A 20454-nucleotide genomic window follows, 5' to 3' on the forward strand; every position below is an offset into this window, starting at 1 on the left:
TGCCCTTCTTACCTCAGAGATAAATATCAACTTTTAAACATTTTTGATGCCTATTCTTTACCAAATGATCCTCTACAGATAGCATTTACTAGCTCTTTTTCTGGCATCTTCTAAAATTCCTTTTTTTTTTTTTTTAAGATCATTTTCTTCTAATGTCCAATCATTCTAGGGAAATAAATTAAGCAATTTAATTGCATCAGACAAAATTCATTCCAAATGGCCTGAGGAAAGAACAAACTTGAAGGATTTAGACTTCACTTCCTGGTCAGTGAGGGATCTCTGTGAGAATGTGGCCTTCACACGGAACTTTCTCTATCCTACCATCTAAGGCTGCATATTTTCATAGCTCCTCTGCCACCATGAAGGAGGTCGTCCTTGTTTTGGTCATCTCCGTGTGGGCTGCCTTTGCAGTTGGTGAGTTACATATCCTTGCTCTGCTCACATTTTCTGTGGTATATCCAGGGTTACAGGAAAATCAGAGGTATCTGTGGAAGTGCTGTTCAGTTTTGTTTAATCCTAATCTCTTTCTTTTACACATGTACAAACTGAAATCCAGAGGAAGAAAGTATTCCCTCAATGTCATTGGTATCAAAGCTGGGAATCAAATCCAAACCTTCCAAACCCAGGACCACTGAACTTTCCAATACCTGATTACTATGGAAGCATTTAAACCAAAGGGCAGTCGTCACTCTGGAACATTCATTTCCAGAGTCTGTATATTTACATTTCTCAAACCCCAAAAGAATTTGATTAGGCTCTGTAGAAATAGAGTCAGATATTATTTTGGTCAATGGCTGGTTTTCGAGTAAACAGTTCATCCATAACTATGGGGAATCTCTGAGGGCCTCAGAGTAAACAGTATTCAGGCTTAACTGTGGGGAATCTCTGAGGGCCTCAATGTGGTACATTCTGATTGGGTCAGGGGCGAGGTACAAGTGGTGAAAGAATTCAACGAAGGCAGAAAAAAAGACATCAAAGTTTATCAGATACACCTCAAGGAAGCATCAGGCAGGACAGTGAAGGAGAGACTGCCAGGAGGTGGTGGTGAGGGGCTATAGTTACAGGGCAGAATGAGGAGGTATGGGGATATACCCTCCCTTTTTTGGTAATTTTAGGAACTGTGTCTGGTTGTAATTGGTCACTTAGGGCCTATGGCTATTTCAGGTGGATTGCTTAATGAGCCTGTTTGTGTCAGTTTGGTGGTCGGTGGTCACTATGGGCCCTCTTGCCTTCTTCAGATTTCCATTGCTCAAGCCTGTTGCCTAAGAGTGGCCTCTACACTCCAATACACTCAACAGGTCCTTTTTCCATCTGGATTCTGAAACTCTCATTTACCTTCAATTTTTTACTTTTTATTGGTGCTTTCTCTCACTTAAAACATTTTTTTCAAGCCTCTCTCGTCTTTTTTTTTTTTTTAAGATTTTATTTATTTATTTATGAGAGATACAAAGAATGGCAGAGAAATAAGCAGAGGGAGAAGCAGGTTCCCTGAGGGGAGCCCAATGCAAGACTGGGTCCCAGGACCCTAAGATCATGACCTAGGCCAAAGGCAGACACTCAACCACTGAGCCACCCAGGTGCCTCCCAAGCCTCTCACATCTTAAGATGCTCTGTAACAAATTGAAAACTATTCTTCATGCCTCTCATATCTTATGGGGGAAAATATTTTTCTTTTTCTATTGAAGGAAAAGCTATTTCCTTCTATGCCAACACTTTTGACACCAAATATAAATATGTGGGTTTTCCACACCAAGCAATCCTCCCATTTTCTGTAGATACCAATTGAGTATTCCAAAATTTAATACAATTAGGACACCACTACCTGGCATTCATCTAAACACCACAGGTTAAGAGACTCAGTCCTACAAGATTGCCCCTAGTTCAGACAGCAGTCACAAGACTGGACCTCCAGTACTTCTAACTAGCTAGCTATAAGTCAGGAGTTCCCTTGACCTCCTCTTCAAGTTCATTAATTTGCTAGAATGGCTCACAAAACTCAGGATAGTGCTTTACTTATTATCACCAATTTATTATAAAGGACACAACTCAGAAACAGCCAAATAGAAGAGATGCAATGGGCAAGGTGTGTGGGAAGGGGCACAGAGCTTCCATGCCCTCTGGGTGGTCACCCTCCCAGCACCTCAGTGTGTTCAACCTGGATGGGATGCTCTCCAAACCTCTTGGTCTAGGATTTTTATGGAGGTTCCATTATGAAGGTGTCAACTGAGAAAAAGAGGGAAAACTGAAAAAGAACAAAGGCCTCCATCTGAGGTCTCAGAATTGCAATTTGGCAAGCATGGTTTCCAGAGTGACCAGAAAAGTGTCCTGCTCACATGGGAACATAAAAGGTCGTTGTGAGAAAGAAGGAGGGTAACTACTTGACATAGATACAGGCGAGAAAAGAAAAAAAAAAAACTTAATTCAGTGCTAACTGGTTGAGCTGCCTTTGATTACTACCTAGTTGATTATTTTATAGGTGTTATCAAACAAACTTCCTCTGGGGATGCACTAGTTAACGTTTGTCTTCATAAAGGTAATATAAACAGTTTTATGGTCCAAGGACCAGTTTGTTCTGTTGGTTTTATAAGCAACTATTTGCAATACAATGACCACTTCTGGCCCAGTTCAAGAGTTCAGGAATTAGAAAGAAAAGGAGAGCTTCAAAATGGAGTGTCTCATGTCTAGAAATTTTATATAATTCCACGAAGGCTCGACTGATTGAATCAATGGTCATTGGTGATTAATTCAATCTCCAGCCCTTCTTGTCTCCAAAGGTTGAGGGGTGGGGCTGAAGGTTCCAATTCTCTAATCATGTGGTTTGCTTCTCTAGCAACAAGCCCCATCTTCAAGAGCCACCTCATGAGGGATCCCTGGGTGGCGCAACGGTTTGGCGCCTGCCTTTGGCCCAGGGTGCGATCCTGGAGACCTGGGATCAAGTCCCAATTGGGCTCCCGGTGCATGGAGCCTGCTTCTCCCTCTGCCTGTGTCTCTGCCTCTCTCTCTCTGTGTGACTATCATAAATAAAAAATTAAAAAAAAAAAAGAGCCACCTCATGATCATAAACCCAGGTGTGGTGGAAAGGGGCTTATTATGAATAACAAAAGATACTCCTCTCCCCATCACTCAGGAAATTACAAGAGTTATTGGAGTTTTGTGCCAAGAATTGGAGACTGAGACCAAATATCTATTTCTTATTTTTTTTTTTTTTTTTGGTTTTACCCGAGATGTTTATTTGAGCAGACTTGGGCACCGGCAGGCTCTGCATCTAAAAGAAAGTGTTGGGCCTCTTGGTGGTGAAGCGTGGCTTGTGCTGACGATGCAAGACCCGATGGGGCAGTGGGAACTTGATCTTGGAGTCGTGGAACTGCTTGACCGCTGGCCGGCGGCACTTGCTGGCTGCAATCTCCTCCACCTTCATGATCTGGATAGAGTGGGCCCGGGCACGGTGTCGGGCACCCATGTCTCGGTAGCACTGGGTGACGGCGCCTGCGGTGGTCAGATCCCGGTATTCCCGGTACATGTTGTGGGTGCCACTGCGTGAATCATAGCGCAGCCAGATGCCGAAGTTCTTCACCCGCAAGGGAGATTTCTCGAACACCTGTCCACAGTAGACAATTTCTCCAGAAGACTTCTTCATCTTCTTCAGTTGAGACACAAAGTACCAGAAGCGGGACTTGGCGACAACATGATTAGGTGCAAAGATTCGCATCCGATACAGGGGCGGAGTGTGACATTTAGGGGTGGGCAGACAGCGCCCTACCACCTTGTACTCTCGCAGCGTGCCCGAGGCCTTCATAGCGTACTCTCTGCTCTCGCCGCCACACCAAAAAGGAAGTAGACGTCCTCGTGCTCTATTTCTTATTATATCACATCTCCTCTTTCCTATTACACTTAATCCTCTCTAAAGAAATCCAGATTTATTCTTATACTTTCTCATCTTTCACTTCATCTTCATTCCCACTGCTACTGAGAACACCACCCACTGGCATCAGCCCTCCTGCAGGCACACCATGTGACCTTCTGGCTAAGTGTTGGGCCCACCCTTTGTGGGGAACATACCATTATTCAACCAAGGTAGATCACTTCATCTTTCTTGAAAATCATTCTGTCCATTCCCTCCCATTTTTATGGCCTTATATTTTCCCTCTGTTTCTATCCTGCATACCCATTTCACCCATTGTTCAATTGATAAAACACTTCATACATCACGTAAATGCATGCCCTTCTCACAGAAATGACTCTTCCTTAGTGAAGGTTTTCATCATTGTTCCCTGAAAGAATGTTTATATTCTTCCTGTTTCCTTTGCCTTGACTTCCTTTAATCTGTCATCCATACTGCTTAAGAATTTGCCCTTTTTTAGCACAAATCTTATCTTAACTCTGCTATAATAAACACAAAAGCCTTTGTGATAATAACCTTACCATTATGCTGGGTTTCCTAATGAGAGAGTAGGCAGTTAGTGATACATGAGCAGGGAACCAGACTTTCTGACCAGTAAAAAGATAAAAATCAAGAAACCACCAACCATCCCCAAAACACAAACAGCTAGAAAAAGACTCCAGGGATACGCCTGCAGTCTTCCCTAAAACCGCTGCACTACAGTAACCTGTAGCTTCATTATTATTTACATTGCAGGCTTGACCTCCCCCCCCCCCCCTTGTGGAGGATTGCTGTCAGAACAGATCTGACAAGGACTATATAGGACCCAAAACTCCCCCTGCTGACTGGTAGGAGGAGTCCCTTAGGTGATTGGACACAACCTCTGTCAGAGTGCTCCCTAGTTGACCCCTAACCTATGCAAACATAAAAAAAGAAGAAAAACACCCCTAACTCTGGTGCAGTTGCGACATCTGGGTTCTCCTGCTCTAGTATTTTGACAGCGTATTTAACCATAACTGCCATTCTACTCTTGCTTACTTGAGAGTTTGACTCTGAATTCTCTCTAGGCTGAATTTAAGACTTGAGGTTGGTGCTGAGTTAGGGAAGGGACCCGCCTATGACATTAGCAGCCACTTATTTACATCCAATAACTACATACCATCTGCTGAGAGTGGGCCAGAAACTGGGCTAGACCCTGGATATATGGCAGGCATGGTCCCTGGTCCAGCAGTGGGACAGAAATGTGGCTGGAGAGACCCATCAAGTGCTAATGCATTAGTATCCAGAAATATATAAGGAGCTCTTACAATGCAATAATAAAAAGACAAGGGCAGCCCCGGTGGCGCAGCGGTTTAGCGCCGCCTGCAGCCCAGGGCGTGATCCTGGAGACCCCGGATCCAGTCCCGCGTCAGGCTCTCTGTGTGATGCCTGCTTCTCCCTCTGCCTGAGTCTCTGCCTCTCTCTCTCTCTCTCTGTCTCTATGAATAAATAAATGAAATCTTTAAAAAAAATAATAAAAAGACAAATAAGCCAATTTTTTAAGTAGGCAAAGTAAAAAAAGAAAGCCAAAGTAACTGAACAGACATTTCTCCAAGATAATGGTTAATAAGTGCACGGAAGGATGTTCAACATCATTGGTCATTAGGGAATATTATTCAAAACCACAGTGAGATACCACTTCATACCCACTGTGCTGGCTATAATAAAAAAGGGAGAAAACAAGGGTTGGCAAGAATGTGAAAAATTAGAACCCTCGTACATTGCCCCTGGGAATGCAAAATGGCTCAGGTTCTTTGGAAAATGGTCTAGTAGTTTCTCAAAAGGTAACCATATGACCCAGGAATTCCACACTTAGGCGTATACCCAAGAGAAATAAAAACACATGACCACACAAAGAATGTGTATAAATGTTCCTAGTAACCCTACCCATAATAGCCTAGAAGTGAAAACAGTTTAAATGTCTATGAATTGATTAATGAATAAGTGAAATATGGTATATACATCCAATGGAATATGAAATTTAGCCATAAAAAAGAAGTACTGATGCATACTGTAACATGGATAAACCTTTCAAACATGGTGCTAAGTGAAAGATACAGAAGACTATGTATTGTATGATTCTATTTATATAAAGTGTCCAGAAAGGATGGAAAGTAGATTAGTGGTTATCTGGGATAGGGGAATGGAGGGGTTGTTGAGGGAAGAATGAAAAGTAACTGCTGATGGGTACAGGGTTTCTTTCTGGGGTGCTGAAAATGATCTAAAACTGTGGTAATGCTGCCCAACTCTGTGAATATACTAGAAACCACTGTACACTTCAAATGGGTGAATTCTCTGGTATGTGAATTATATCTTAATAAGGCTGCTATATGTAAACAGCTGATAATGTATCATACATATTATATATAATAATCATGTTATCAGGTAATTATATATAATAAAGTATTATATACATATACAGTTGATCCTTGAATAATGTGAGGCAAGGGTCACTCCCACATACAGTCAAATGTCTATGTATAACTTTTGGCTCCCCAAAACTTGACTACCAATAGCCTAATGTTGACTGGAAGCCTTACCAATAACATAAACAGTCGATTAATATAATATATATTTTGTATATGTATTATGTATTGTATTCTTTTTTTAAGATTTTATTTATTTATTTGAGAAAGAGCATGGGCAGTGGGGAGCAGAGGAAGAGGAACAAGCAGGCTCCCGGCTGAGCAGGGAGCCCCATGCGGGGCTTGATCCCCTGACCTGAGCCAAAGACAGATGTTTAACCAACTGAGCCAGCCAGGTGCCCCTATCTGTTATATTCTTAAAATAAAGTAAGCTAGAGAAAAGAAAATGTTATTAAGAAAATCATAAGGAAAATACATTTATAGTACAGTACTGTATTTATTGGAAAAAAATCCACACATAAGTGGACCTGTACAGTTCACACGTGTTGTTCAAGAGTCAACTGTATATGAATAATTGCAAAGACAGCTTTGGATCAAGAATATATATGCCCTTGAAATCAATATAACATTGTATGTTAACTACACTACAATTTAAAAAAAGAAAGAAAATATATGGGGGCAGCTGGGTGGCTCTGCCTTTGGCTTAGGTCGTGGTCCCCGGGGGTCCCAGGATCGAGTCCCGCATCAGGCTCCCTCTGCCTATGTCTCTGCCACTCTGTGTCTCTCATGAATAAATAAATAAAATCTAAAAATGAAAGAAAGAAAAGAAAGAAAGAAAGAAAGAAAGGAAGGAAGGAAGGAAGGAAGGAAGGAAGGAAGGAAGGAAGGAAGGAAGGAAGGAAAAAAGGAAAGAAAAGAAAGAAAATATGTGGAAGCCTTAATGAAACTCAGCATCTTCTAAAGTATTTCCATCTAACTATTTCATGGTAATTTGTCATTTAGAGAGTGTTTTCTAAAAACAACTAAGAAGGATTATAGAAGTTGTTATTTACCTGTGGAAGGGCCGGGATTAAGATCTCCGTTTTTACATGAGGGACAGGGCAGAAGTTTCCCATTTCTTCACTTCTTTAGAGGGCAGCATGCATCACAGAGGAACCACAGCCCCTCCTGATGGGATGTGATGCTTTCTTTGTGCCAACCAGGGTTTCCCTCACCCTAGCTTTCCCCGCTAAGGTCAGAAGACAGAGGAGCAACTCTTGTGAATGTGTTTTTGTCTTCCAGATTTCCCTCTTCCTACAGGCGCAGGAGCTCACCTCCAAGAGACGAAGGTAAGCTCTACCTCCTTGGTTCCTAAGAACAAGAATGGGGAGCAAAGCCAGTTTCCTTGATAGCCCCAGATCTTTCTTTTGAGAGGTGGAGGCAGAGGGGGCTTGTATGGGAATAACACCACAATAAAAGTTGGGTCATCAGTTACGTAGCACATTTCATATGTTCCTGAGCCCTCTTCCCATGCATTATCCCAATCAGCTCATACTCTCTTGTGGGATAGAAGCCGAGTATTTTTTTTTTTTTTCTGAAGCCGAGTATTTTGAATCATTAAATGGGTGTTGAAGTCATGGCTCAAGTTCATATCTGTCCTATGCTGGCAGTGGACATTCTTTTAGTCAAGATATGCCAATATGTCCATCCTGCCTCCCACATACTAATGCTTCACAAATAGTCTCTCTGTCCCCTTCCTTCTACATCCCACCTCTGCTGTGACAAGCTTGATGCCACTGTTGTGTGAAACACCACATACAAGTCACTCAGTAATGTTCATAAGAAAAGTCTAACCATAAAGACATTCTCCTTTCTGTAATCTAACGATCGCATTTTGTGGTTGCTTGGGCAGAGATTTTCATCCTAATGAGTAACTTAGAGCTCAGACTGGGGAGTTCACAGCTCACATGTTAGGTGATGATATATATTATATTCATATTGTTGCGTAAGTGCCAGGGGCCAAACACTGAAGCTGCTAAAGACTGTCCTCTGAATGCCTGATCTAGCATTCCTTCTTCAATTCCCCTACCCCACTACCAGTGACAATGGTCAGAGGATCTAGAGGAAGGCATCTCTAATCTGTGTCTCACCTTCAGGTGGAGTGCAGTGAGAATATAAATAAGTGCTGGATTTTCTCTTACATCAAGCCAAGTGAACCCATATGTGGCAGTGACCAGATGACTTACAGCAGTGAATGCCATCTCTGCTCCGAAATTCTGTAAGTCTTGATTTTTATTCTCCTTTCTCTCAGTCAGGGGGCTGAAGGTAGCCAAGATAGGAGTAACCTCCTCAGAATGCTTCCTCCTGGTTAGATCTTCCCTCCAGGGACTCCTCCACTATTTGCTCCTCCATTTCTTCCATCCCTCCCTATACTCCCAGAAGTGATGCCATTCACACAATTGCAGAACAGAAACCCACTGAGGGGAGAGTGTTCTTCCTGGCCTGGGCAAGTATTAGGTGGAAAGTTCTCAGTATCAAGTAGCCACAGCATTCAGATCACATAACCACAGATGAGGGTTACCCTCAGGCCAAAGAACAAAAGCCTGATGAGGAAGAGGAGGAAGGGGCTGGGTGAAAAATCCTCCCAGCGGATGGCTTGTTGATCCTTGAATGGGTATTATTCTCTCAAGCAACTTTCTTTAGCTTCCAGCTTTCTTTTAGCTTTCATGCTTTAGCAATATGCTTAAATCTTTGGGCCCATTACATGTTAGAAGATTTAAGTGACACCCACGTGAAATGCCCAACCCTTCGTCTGAGAGGAACAGTGGGGCACAGAGCTTTTTATCAAGGAGGCTGCCTTACAGAGGTTGGAGGAGGATTTCTCTGACATCTGCTTTCTCCTTTAAGGAGAAAAGCAATACCCTTGGGTAACTAAGATTTAGAGGTTAAGTCCAATATTTTAAGAGAGAGAAAAGCAAAGACATGAGAGTAGATAAAACTTTCTTTCTGTCCTTCCTCTGGTCTTCTCCTTAAAAGAAGAAATGATAATTCTGGTCACAATAAGAGATGTCAAGCTGGGCAAGATTGGATTTTCTTGAATGCCTTGCTGCATAAATACCAAAATTTACATTAGAACTCACAAATTTACACTAGAATTAAATAACTTTAGTGTCAGCCTCAATCACCCTTACAGACAGCTGACAATCAGAATGCACAGTCTGGGGAACTTAGAACATCAGACTCGGGATCCCTGGGTGGCTCAGCAGTTTAGTGCCTGCCTTTGGCCCAGGGCATGATCCTTGGGGTCCCAGGATTGAGTCCTGCTTCAGGCTCCCTGCACGGAGCCTGCTTCTCCCTCTGCCTGTGTCTCTGCCTCTCTCTGTGTGTCTCTCATGAATAAATAAAATCTTAAAAAACAAAAAACAAAAAACATCAGACTCATAGAATGCTAAAACCAGGAGATCCTTGAGAGATAGCTTCCAAAGAACTCACATTGACCAAATTTTTGGAAATATTTTCTTAGTAGTTAATATAATGGAATTAAAAGATCTTAATGTATAATAACTTAGTTTGGATTGATACCACATTAATTACAAAAGTATTTTACAAGTTTTGTTCCTGGGGCACCTGGGTGGCTCAGTTGGTTAAGCATTTGCCTTGAGCTCAGGTCATGATCCCAGGGTCCTTGGATGGAGTCCCATATTGAGCTCCCTACTCAGCAGGGAGTCTGTGTCTGCCCCTTCCCTCCCTCCACTCATTTTCTCTCTCAAATAAAATCTTTTAAAAAAATAATTTTTTTTAAAATAAAAACTTTGATCCTAATAGCTCCTATTCACCCTTCTTTGCATATTATCATGCAAATTATACCTTAATATATGTATGCCCAACAACATAGATTCATAATTATCACTTTATGTGGTTATCTCTTAGATAGGAAAAAATAATTACAGATAAAACACATTTATACTGTTTTCCTATATAGTTAACTTTGTTGGTTCTCTTTGTTTCTTCATGTGGATTTGAGGTTCTGTCTGGTATCCTTTCACTTCAGCCTGAAGGACTGTCTGCAGTATTTTGAAGCAACACATTCCCTCATTTGGGTTGTTTCTTCATTTTAGCTGTTGTGAACATTTATGTAAAGGTATTCATTTGAGTACCTGTTCTCAATGTTTAGGGTATAAACCTTGGAGTGGAATTTTTCTGGGTCTTATAGTAATTATATATGTAACTTACTGAGAAACTACCAAATATTTTCCACAGGGACTGGACCATTTTACATTCTTGCCAGCAACATTAAGGGTTCCAATTTCTTTACTTTCTCCCCAACATTTTAAAATATCCATCCTTGTGGTTGTGAAATGGTATCTCATTATGGTTTTAATCTACTTTCCCTAATGACTAATGATGTAAGCATCTTTGCATGTACTTGGTGGCCATCTGTATACTTTCTCTGGAGACATGTCTGAGTCTTTTGCTCCTTTTTTTTTTTTTACTGCATTATTTGTCTTTTTAGTTTTGAGTTGTAAAAGTTCTCTATATATTCTGAATTCTAGATATAATTTGCAAATATATTCTCCCATTCTGTAGATTGTCTCCCACTTTCCTGATAATGTACTTTAATGCACAAAGTTTTGAATTTTAATCAAGTCAATGTATCTTTTTTTTTTTTTCCCTGCTGCTACTGTTCTTGCTATTAGAGTCATACCTAAGGATCCACTGTAAAATCCAAGGCAGGAAAATTCACCCATACGTTTTCTTCTAAGAGTTTTATAGTTTTGGCTATTAAATTTAGGTTGTAGATCAATTTTTGAGCTAATTTTTGTTATGGTGTGAGGCAGAGGTCCAACTTCATTCTTTTGCATGTGATTATCTACTTGTCCCAGCACCATTTGTTGAAAAGACTATTCCTTCTCTCACTGAAAGGCCTTGGCACCCTTGTCAAAAATCAATTTGTCATAGATATTTGAATTTATCCCACATTCTCAGTTTCATTCCATTGTTCTATATGTCTATCCTAATTCCAATGCCACATAGTTACTATATCTTAGTAGTAAATTTTTGAAATTGGGATTTGGAGGTCCTCCAACTTTTTTTTTCAATGGTTCTGGCCACTCAGGACCTTTTGCAACTCCATATGAATTTGAAAGACAACTTTTCTGTTTCTGAAAAAAAAAAAAAAAAAGCCATTGGTATTTTGATAGGGATTACATAGACTCTGTAGATTGCTTTGAGTAGTATGGACATTTCAACAATACTAAGTCTTCCAATCCATGAGCATGGGAGAGCTTTCTATTTATCAAGACTTCGTTAATTTCTTTCAGAAATGTTTTGTAGTTTTCAATGTACGAGTCTTTCACTTCCTGAGCTAAATTTATTCAGAGGTATTTTATTTTTTGGATGCTATTGTAAAGTGAATTGTCATTGTTTTTTAAGTAGGCTCCCTTCCCAACATGGGGCTTGAACTCATGACCTCAGGATCGAGAGTTGCATTCCCTACCAACTGAGCCAAACGGATACCACTATAAATGGAATTGTCCTATTAATTTTATTTTCAGATTGTTCACTGCTGCTAAATAGAAACACAACTGATTTTCATGTTGTGTTTCATGTTTTCACTGTACCCTGAAACAGTGAATTTACTAGCTTTAGTAGCTTTTATATGAATTCTTTGGGATTTTCTATATGTAGAATTATGTCACCTTCAAATAGTTTTACTTCTTCCTTTCCAATTTGGATCTCTCTCCCCACTCCAGTTTTATTGAGGTAAAATTAACAAATGAAATTTTGGATGCCTTTCTTATTCTTGCTCTGGCTAGAACTTTTAGCATAACGTTGAATATTAGTGGTGAAAGTGGGTATCCTTGTCTTGTTCCTAATCTTAGAAATTTTAGTCTTTCACCACTGAATATGATATTTGCTATGGGTTTTTCATAAATGTTCTTTATCATGTCGAGGAAGTTCCCTTCTATCCCTTGTTTTCTGAGAGTTTTTATTATGAAAAGGTGTCAAATGAGGGTTGGGTTGTTTTTTTTTTTTAATGTCAATTGAGATTAACATGTACTTTTTACCTCCTTCATTCAATTAATGTGATGGTATTGCATTGGTTGATATTTTGGGGTTGAACCACCCTGAATTCTTGGGATAAATCCTGCTTGGTCATAGTGTATAAATCTTTTAATATGCTGTTGGATTCAGTTTGCTATAACTTAGTTGAGAATTTTTACATCTATATTCATAAGGTATATTGGTCTATTGTTTCATGTGCATGTGTGTGTGATGTCTTTGTCTTTCCTATCATGGTAATTCTAGCTTTACAGAATGATTAGAAAGTGTTTTTTCCTCTTCTATTATTTGGAAGAGTTTGAAAAGCATTGGTACACACTCTTTAATGTTTGGTAGTATTCTAATGAAGATACCAGGTCAAACTTTTATTAAGAGGTTTTTTATTACTGATTCAATTTCTTTACTTGATATAAGTCTGTTGAGATTTCCTCTTTCTTCTTGAGAGAGTGTAGGTAATTTGTGTATTTCTAGGAATTTGCCCATTTCAGCTAGGTTATCTAATTGTTCACATACAACTGTTCATAGTATTCCTAATCATTTTTTTATTTCCATAAGGTCATAGTAATGCCTCATCTTTCATAAAATTTATACTGTCATTTTATTGTATTATTTAATTGTATTATATGTACTCTGGATTTCTACTTAAATATTCAAGATTATTTTTAAATTTTTTATATTCTATAAAATACATAATTTTATATATCCAATATCTTTGACAAATAAAGATCTATAACAATAGGTATTTTAAAATATTTGTTATGTAAGAACTCACCATATGGGGATCCCTGGGTGGCTCAGTGGTTTAGCACCTGCCTTTGGCCCAGGGTGTGATCCTGGAGTTCCAGGATCGAGTTCCAGGATTCCCAGGATTGAGTCCCGCATCAGGCTCCCTGCATGGAGTCTGCTTCTCCCTCTGCCTATGTCTGCCTCTCTTTCTCAATTTGTGTCTCTCATGAATAAATAAATAAAATCTTGAAGAAAAAAAAAGAACTCACCATAAGCAGAGTGTTTCCTTCTCAAATTTAATTAAAGATTATCAAGTGAAATTTATTTTTTTATAAAGATTTTATTTACTCATTTGAGAGAGAAAGAGCGAGCACAAGCAGGAAGAGAGGTAAAGGGAGAGGAAGGGGGAGAAGCAGACTCCCACCAAGCTGGGAACCCGATATGGGGCTCAATCCCAGGACCTGGAGATCATGAACTGAGCCAAAGGCAGATGCTTAGCCATCTGGGCCACCCAGGCACCCCTATCAAGTGAAATTTAGTTATAATTTATAATACGCCTTAAAAGAAAAATAATCATTTCAAAACATAATTTCTTTCAGATACAAAGGGCTTAATATAACTAAACTATATGATGGACCATGTGTAAGTAAAGTCACTTTCATTTTTCATTTTTAGGAGTAAACCAGATATACTGATGTTATAGAGTTTTAAATGCTTTGTTATAAAAAATTTCTAGTTTATACATTTATAAACAACTAGATACAATAAAATATCATATGTCTATCATATCAAACCAATGAAGTAGAAAGTGTCTGCCACATTTCCTTCATTTCTTTTTTCTTTTCCTAAGTATATTAACACATGTCTTGCACATCATGTCATATTACTAAGAAGTGTGGACATTTCCTTACATGCCCACAATGCTGTTATCACATCTAATTAGTTCCCTGTCATCTTCTAGTACGTATTTCACGTTTATTTATTTATTTATTTTTTATTAAATTTTTATTTATTTATGATAGTCACAGAGAGAGAGAGAGGCAGAGACACAGGCAGAGGGAGAAGCAGGCTCCATGCACCGGGAGCCCGACGTGGGATTCGATCCCGGGTCTCCAGGATCGCGCCCTGGGCCAAAGGCAGGCACCAAACCGCTGCACCACCCAGGGATCCCCGTATTTCACGTTTAAATGGAGGAACCTCCATTCTGTTTTCCACAGGGACCGAACCAGTTTGCATTCCCACCAACAGTGCACAAGGGTTCCTATTTGAATCCTTGCCACACTTGTTGTTTCTTGAGTTTTTTATGTTAGCCATTCCAAAAGATGTGAGGTGATATTTCACTGTAGTTTTGGTTTGCATTTCCCTGATGATGAGTGATGTTGAGCATCTTCCCATATGTCTGTTGGCCATGAGATTAAATACTAAATGTTGATCATACACAAAAATACTTTCCGAGAAATATTCAGAATAATGTTTGATCAAGTATCTGGGCACCATGGCCCAGCTAAGTTGACACATAAAATCAATCATCACAAAGCCTGTCTGTGAGGCACTGGTTGGAAAACAGCTGTTCTCCAATACAGAGCACCTGCCCCAGGGACCATTATGTGTATAAGTAATGAACTTTTTATTTTGTTCAAGTCTTTTCATGTTTGTCTGTTTACTAAATGGCACTCGAGCCTGCCTAAGACAAAAATGAAGGCACTATAATCATCAATCCGAAGGCAGGCTTAATCACAAACTATTAACACTATTAAAGGGATCCTGCAATTGTGCTGGATGCAAGATCAGTCAACAATAACACATCACTCAAAATAGAAACAAAAACTATGAAATATCTGAAAATTAACTATATAAGAATAAAAATACTCGGGACTTCCAAAGAAAAAAACTTTAAAACTCAGAAAAAGGATATTTGAAATCATATGAATAACAGAGAGGCAGTCCATACTCCTAGGTTATAACTTAAGTAATATGATTTGGTTTTTTCTAAACTATTCTAAAAATTCATTTCATTCCCAGTCAATATTTTGTTGGACTAAAAATATATATATATATATTTTGTTGGACTGATGATGTCTGATAAGTAAAGGACATTATGGTAAGTTAGTAGACAGCTGACAGAACTGGAGGATATTTGCCATTCCCAAAAACAACAATAAGTTAATATTGAGAATGTGTATGCAAATAAGCAGCAAGAAAATATAAGGTAAACCAACAAGAAAACAGGCAAAGGCTATGGTTTTATACAAGAAAGATAAAGACTAATTAGCATAAGAAAGATGTTCAAAACCTCATGAGTAACCAAACAAGTTCAAACTGAAACAAGAGAACAATTTGTACTTGTTATATTAGCAAACATCAGAAAGCTGGGTCATGTCCAATGCTATAGCTTCATAACATGTGTTAACAGAGAAGACTGTTATAGCCACTCTTGAGGACTAATCTACCACTTCTTAGGCAAAGTAAGAAATTAGATACATGCATATCTCCTGGGACAGCATTTCCAAACCTAGGAAATCACAAAGCAATTCTCTCGTAACTTTGTAAAGTGACATACATGTTTACCGCAGTGTCATTCATGGTGGCAAGTGGCAGGTTTCGGGGGCAGCCTGGGTGAGACTAGTCCAGAAATCAACTAGTAAACTGTGGAAGGTGTCCTCATGGAGTTCCATGCAGCTCTCAGGATAAATCAGATGTACATTCAGCAGCATGAGTAGGTCTCAAAATACTGCACTGAGAGAAAAAGCAAGAGACAGAATAATTCAAGTAACTCAATACCATTACGTAAATTAAAAATAAACACAAACAATACATAGTTTATATAAACACATAAGCAAAAAAGAGACGCTAAGCTCATTAAAATGGGTGGCTATAGTGTGAGGAGAAAGGGAATGAATGAATGAATGAATGAACAATGGCCCCTCCCGAAGCCCTTTACCAAAGCACAATGGACATGGTTTCCAACAAGACTGCAAAGAAAATAACAATAACCTTAGGGGCAGCCTGGGTGGCTCAGTGGTTTAGCCCTGCCTTCGGCCCAGGGTGTGGTCCTGGAGACTAGGGATTGAGTCCCACGTCGGGCTCCCTGCATGGAATGGAGCCTGCTTTGCCCTCTGCCTATGTCTGTGTCTCTCTCTCTGTGTCTCTCAGGAATAAATAAGTGAAATCTTAAAAAAACAAAAAACACAATATCCTTGATGGGAGGACTAACAATTATCACTGATTGACTGCCAATCAATACACTGATTAAGGTATGTGTACCTTGCACTGTGCCACATGCTTTGCCTGTATCTCCTCTGCCATGTTTCTACAGCCCCCACCATGAGGAAGGTGTTGCTATTAGCTACATTTCATACTGAAAGATGGAGAGGTCTACAGAGGGATGTGACTTGCCCAAGACCACACAGCTAGGAGCAGGCAGGGCTGAGTCTTGGACCTGGCTGGTCAGCCTTCAGACCGTTCTTTATCACCTCTTTCTATGCTGCCCATGGCACCTCATATGCCTCTGACCAGACTCTGTTTTACACCAACTTCAGTGCCTCTATCCTCCACCTTTTCTGCCTCATGGTTCTCCTGGGGTTCAAAGACTCACATAGGCATCTGCATTTTTAGCTCTCCTCTTCTCTTCCCAAGTCCACTCTGTGCTCTTGTTCTTCACTGAAATTAGAACGTCTCTAGTTTGCCTTCTCATTCATAGAATAATTGTTTAGCATTCCTCCAGCAGGACTATGGGTGTGGTTATCAATGTGGTGGGTTTTCTCTGAATTTTCCCAAATTTGATTTCTCTAAGCAGATACTTCCCTTGCAGGAAAACTCCTGAATTTACCATGAAGAGTTATAGATCTTGCTGAATCCCCAGATGATTAAGGGAAACATAATGGTTGTCACTTCAAGTATCATCCTGTGGAGGAGAATGCTGATGCTGGAAGAAACCAATGGTTAGATGATCAAACTCCTTGAGATTTGCTTCTTCAATAAATGATTCTCAGTAGAAATTCTGGCTGGCAAACATTTCTCTTGGTTATTAAGAATCTCTTAAAAATATCAACTATTCTGTGTTCTCATCCCAAAACTACATGACTTATGCCACAGATTCCATCTGTTCTCATACAGATTGTGAGCAAATGACCCCAGAAATCTAAACAAGACAATGGGTGCCTTAAGAGCAGCTATATTTACAACCTGAGGGCTCTGGTCATTATTGAGATGAATATGTGTCATGTGAGTAACACGGTTTTCAATATACCAGGATCTGATTTGAGTAATTTCAATCAGACCATAAAAGAGAGAATTTTATCCAAAGAAAATGTGTTAAGCACATTACTTGAAGTAATGCCTGGCCACGGTAAGGTTTCCAAATAGTTTACAAGCACTAACTTATTTAAGCCTCACTACAAACTCAAGAAGTACATCCTCAGTTTATAGACAAAGGGATGGAGGCTTAGAAAGTTGCACACATGGGACACCTGGGTGGCTCAGCGATTGAGCATCTGCCTTCAGGTCATGATCCTGGGATCCTGGGATCAAGTCTTGCATTCAGGCTCTCTGTGGGGAGCCTGCTTCTCCCTCTGCCTATGTCTCTGCCTCTCTCTGTGTGTCTCTCATGAATAAACATACTTATGGTCCTAGGGAAACACATATAGACACATGCACACATTAAACTGAGAAAGGATGAGGAAATACATGCCTGTGTTAATATGTTTATTTCTTAACATGCTTTAATGCTTTTCTTCTTTCCCAAAATTATAAGCTGCAGACTAATGACACCATGTAGGATTTAGGACTAAGAACATTTACTCAACACAATCTAGAAGTTATAGTCATTTAATCCAATTTCTCCTCAATTCTTAGGATAAAGCATAAAAAGAATAAAAAGAATAGAATGAGATTGTTATCAGAAGTTCTGAAATGAACCCCAGGCAACACCCAGTAAGAAAGAAAAGCCTCCCAAACTCAGAAATTCTGATGTGAAACTAGAATTAGGAACTATGTGACTCAATTATCTTCTTGAGGTCCCATGCAACAAGAGATCCTACAGTTCTTTTTTTTTTTTTTTAATTTTTATTTATTTATGATAGTCACAGAGAGAGAGAGAGAGAGAGTCAGAGACATAGGCCGAGGGAGAAGCAGGCTCCATACACCGGGAGCCTGATGTGGGATTCGATCCCGGGTCTCCAGGATCGCGCCCTGGGCCAAAGGCAGGCACCAAACCGCTGCGCCACCCAGGGATCCCGAGATCCTACAGTTCTAAGGAGAAAACTGTTTATATATGATGGCACTGGTTGGTCAGTGTGAATATGTCCTTTCCTCAGATATAAGAGATCTGAAAATGTCTATAGAAATAAAAGAAGTGGACAGAGATTTAATATGAGGATGAAATTTTTTTTTTTAAAGATTTTATTTATTTATTCATGAGAGACACAGAAAGAGAGAAAGGCAGAGCCATAGGCAGAGGGAGAAGCAGGCTCCATGCAGGAGCCCGACATTGGACTCAATCCCGGGTCTCCAGGATTATGCCCTGGGCTGAAGGCAGTGCTAAACCACTGAGCCACCCAGGCTGCCCAAGGATGAAATTTTTTAAGGGGCAAAGAGGAGATGAGATTAAGGGGCAAAGTAGAAATCTCCACTGAACTCATGCTAGTGGGCTTGAATCTGTTCCTACATGACCTGCGTACACGCATAAAATGACATTTGTAAGACGATAATACCACAAAGGAGGAGGTGGGCAGAGTATTATATAGAAACAGAGTTTTGTACAAGATTAAAATTAAGTTGGAATTAATATGAACTAGAGAGGGATGCCTGGGTGGCTCAGCGGTTGAGCATCTGCCTTTGGTTCAGGTAGTGATGGTGGTCTCGGGATCAAGTCTCACATCGGGCTCCCTGTAAGGAGCCTGTTTCTCCCTCTGCCTGTGTCTCTACCTCTCTCTCTCTTTCTGTGTCTCTCATGAATAAATAAAACTTAAAAAAAAAAAAAAAGGAATTAACATGAACTAGATTGTTATATGTTGTTAATTATAATCCCCAGGGTGATCACTAAGGAAATAACTAAAACATATAGTAAAAGAGGGGTGCCTAGGTAGCCCGGTCAGTTGAGCATCCAACTCTTGATTTCAGCTCAGGTCATGATCTCAAGGTCATGGGATTAAGCCCCATGTTGGGCTCCATGCTGAGTGTGGATCTGGCTTTTGAGATTTTCTCCTTCTGCCCCTCCTACTCGCACATGCTCTCTCTAAATAAATAAATAAGACAAGGGAATTAAAATAGTATTCTGAAAAATATTTAACATACAAGAAAAGGCAACAATGGTGGAACAGAAGAACAAAAAAGACGTAAGACAAATAGAAAACAAATTGCAGGGGATCCCTGGGTGGCTCGGCGGTTTAGCGCCTGCCTTCGGCCCAGAGCATAATCCTGGACTCCCAAGATCAAGTCTCGCATCAGCCTCCCTGCATGGAGTCTGCTTCTCCCTCTGCCTGTGTCTCTGCCTCTCTCTTTCTCTCTCTCTCTCTCTCTGTGTCTCTCATGAATAAATAAATACAATTTTTAAAAATAAATAAATAAATAATAAAAATAAAAATATGTTAGGGAAGAACTTTAAAAAAAAAAAAGAGGGATCCCTGGATGGCGCAGCGGTTTAGCGCCTGCCTTTGGCCTAGGGCGTGATCCTGGAGACCCAGGATCGAATCCCACATCGGGCTCCCGGTGCATGGAGCCTGCTTCTCCCTCTGCCTATGTCTCTGCCTCTCTCTCTCTCTCTGTGTGACTATCATAAATAAATAAAAATTAAAAAAAAAAAAAAAGAAAACAAATTGCAAAATGACCAGAGGACAATTCTACTTTATCCACAACTACAGAAATGGATTACACATTAAAATCAAAAGCAGAGGGATCCCTGGGTGGCGCAGAGGTTTGGCGCCTGCCTTTGGCCCAGGGCGCGATCCTGGAGACTGGGGATCGAATCCCACGTCGGGCTCCCGGTGCATGGAGCCTGCTTCTCCCTCTGCCTATGTCTCTGCCTCTCTCTCTTTCTCTGTGACTATCATAAATAAAAAAAATAAAATCTTTAAAAAAAAAAAATCAAAAGCAGAAATTGACAGAATGAATAAAAACATGACCCAATTAGATGCCATCTATAAGAGACACATTTTGAATTCTAAGACACAAATGGACTGAAAATAAAAGGATGAAAAAAGGGCAGCCCAGGTGGCTCAGTGGTTTCACGCTGCCTTTGGCCCAGGGCATGATCCTGGGGACCCAGGATCGAGTCCTACATCGGGTTCCCTGCATGGAGCCTGCTTCTCCCTCTGCCTGTGTCTCTGCCTGCCTCTCTCTCTCTCTCTCTCATGAATAAATAAAATCTTTAAAAGAAAAAAAAAAGGATTAAAAAAAATCACG

General features: G+C 40.1%; 2 protein-coding genes and 1 long non-coding RNA gene across 8 annotated transcripts in view; 1 reads left to right on the plus strand and 2 right to left on the minus strand.

Moving 5' to 3' along the window:
- Positions 1-20454, minus strand: part of LOC125752104 (uncharacterized) — a 39876-nt gene that overhangs the window by 7172 nt on the left and 12250 nt on the right. For 3 of the 4 annotated variants that reach the window (XR_007404216.1, XR_007404217.1, XR_007404218.1), the window contains exons 3-4: positions 16649-16978; positions 15614-15789 (exon numbers count right to left, since the gene is read on the minus strand). This is a non-coding gene — a long non-coding RNA (uncharacterized LOC125752104). Of the gene's footprint in view, positions 1-15275; positions 15790-16648; positions 16979-20454 lie in introns of those variants that run through there. The other variant, XR_007404215.1, reaches the window with a different exon arrangement.
- On the plus strand, positions 224-17051 carry SPINK8 (serine peptidase inhibitor Kazal type 8 (putative)). 3 transcript variants are annotated; one of them, XM_025455720.3, is made up of 5 exons: positions 224-414; positions 7567-7613; positions 8421-8542; positions 13653-13695; positions 16865-17051. In XM_025455720.3, the coding sequence occupies exons 1-5, from the start codon at positions 288-290 to the stop codon at positions 16874-16876; spliced, it is 351 nt and encodes a 116-aa protein (XP_025311505.1). In that variant the 5' UTR covers positions 224-287; the 3' UTR covers positions 16877-17051. The 3 variants fall into 3 exon arrangements, with proteins under 3 accessions (XP_025311505.1, XP_048953957.1, XP_025311506.1); XM_049098000.1 differs by lacking the exon at positions 13653-13695 and having other exon boundaries at positions 16207-17051; XM_025455721.3 differs by lacking the exon at positions 13653-13695 and having other exon boundaries at positions 229-414.
- Positions 1403-3845, minus strand: LOC112665737 (60S ribosomal protein L18a). Its single transcript, XM_025455719.3, has one exon. It carries the CDS (start codon positions 3794-3796, stop codon positions 3266-3268), a length of 531 nt encoding a protein of 176 aa, XP_025311504.1. The 5' UTR covers positions 3797-3845; the 3' UTR covers positions 1403-3265.

This window comes from Canis lupus, chromosome 20 (assembly GCF_003254725.2).
Source record: "Canis lupus dingo isolate Sandy chromosome 20, ASM325472v2, whole genome shotgun sequence".
Classification (NCBI taxonomy): Eukaryota; Metazoa; Chordata; class Mammalia; order Carnivora; family Canidae; genus Canis; species Canis lupus.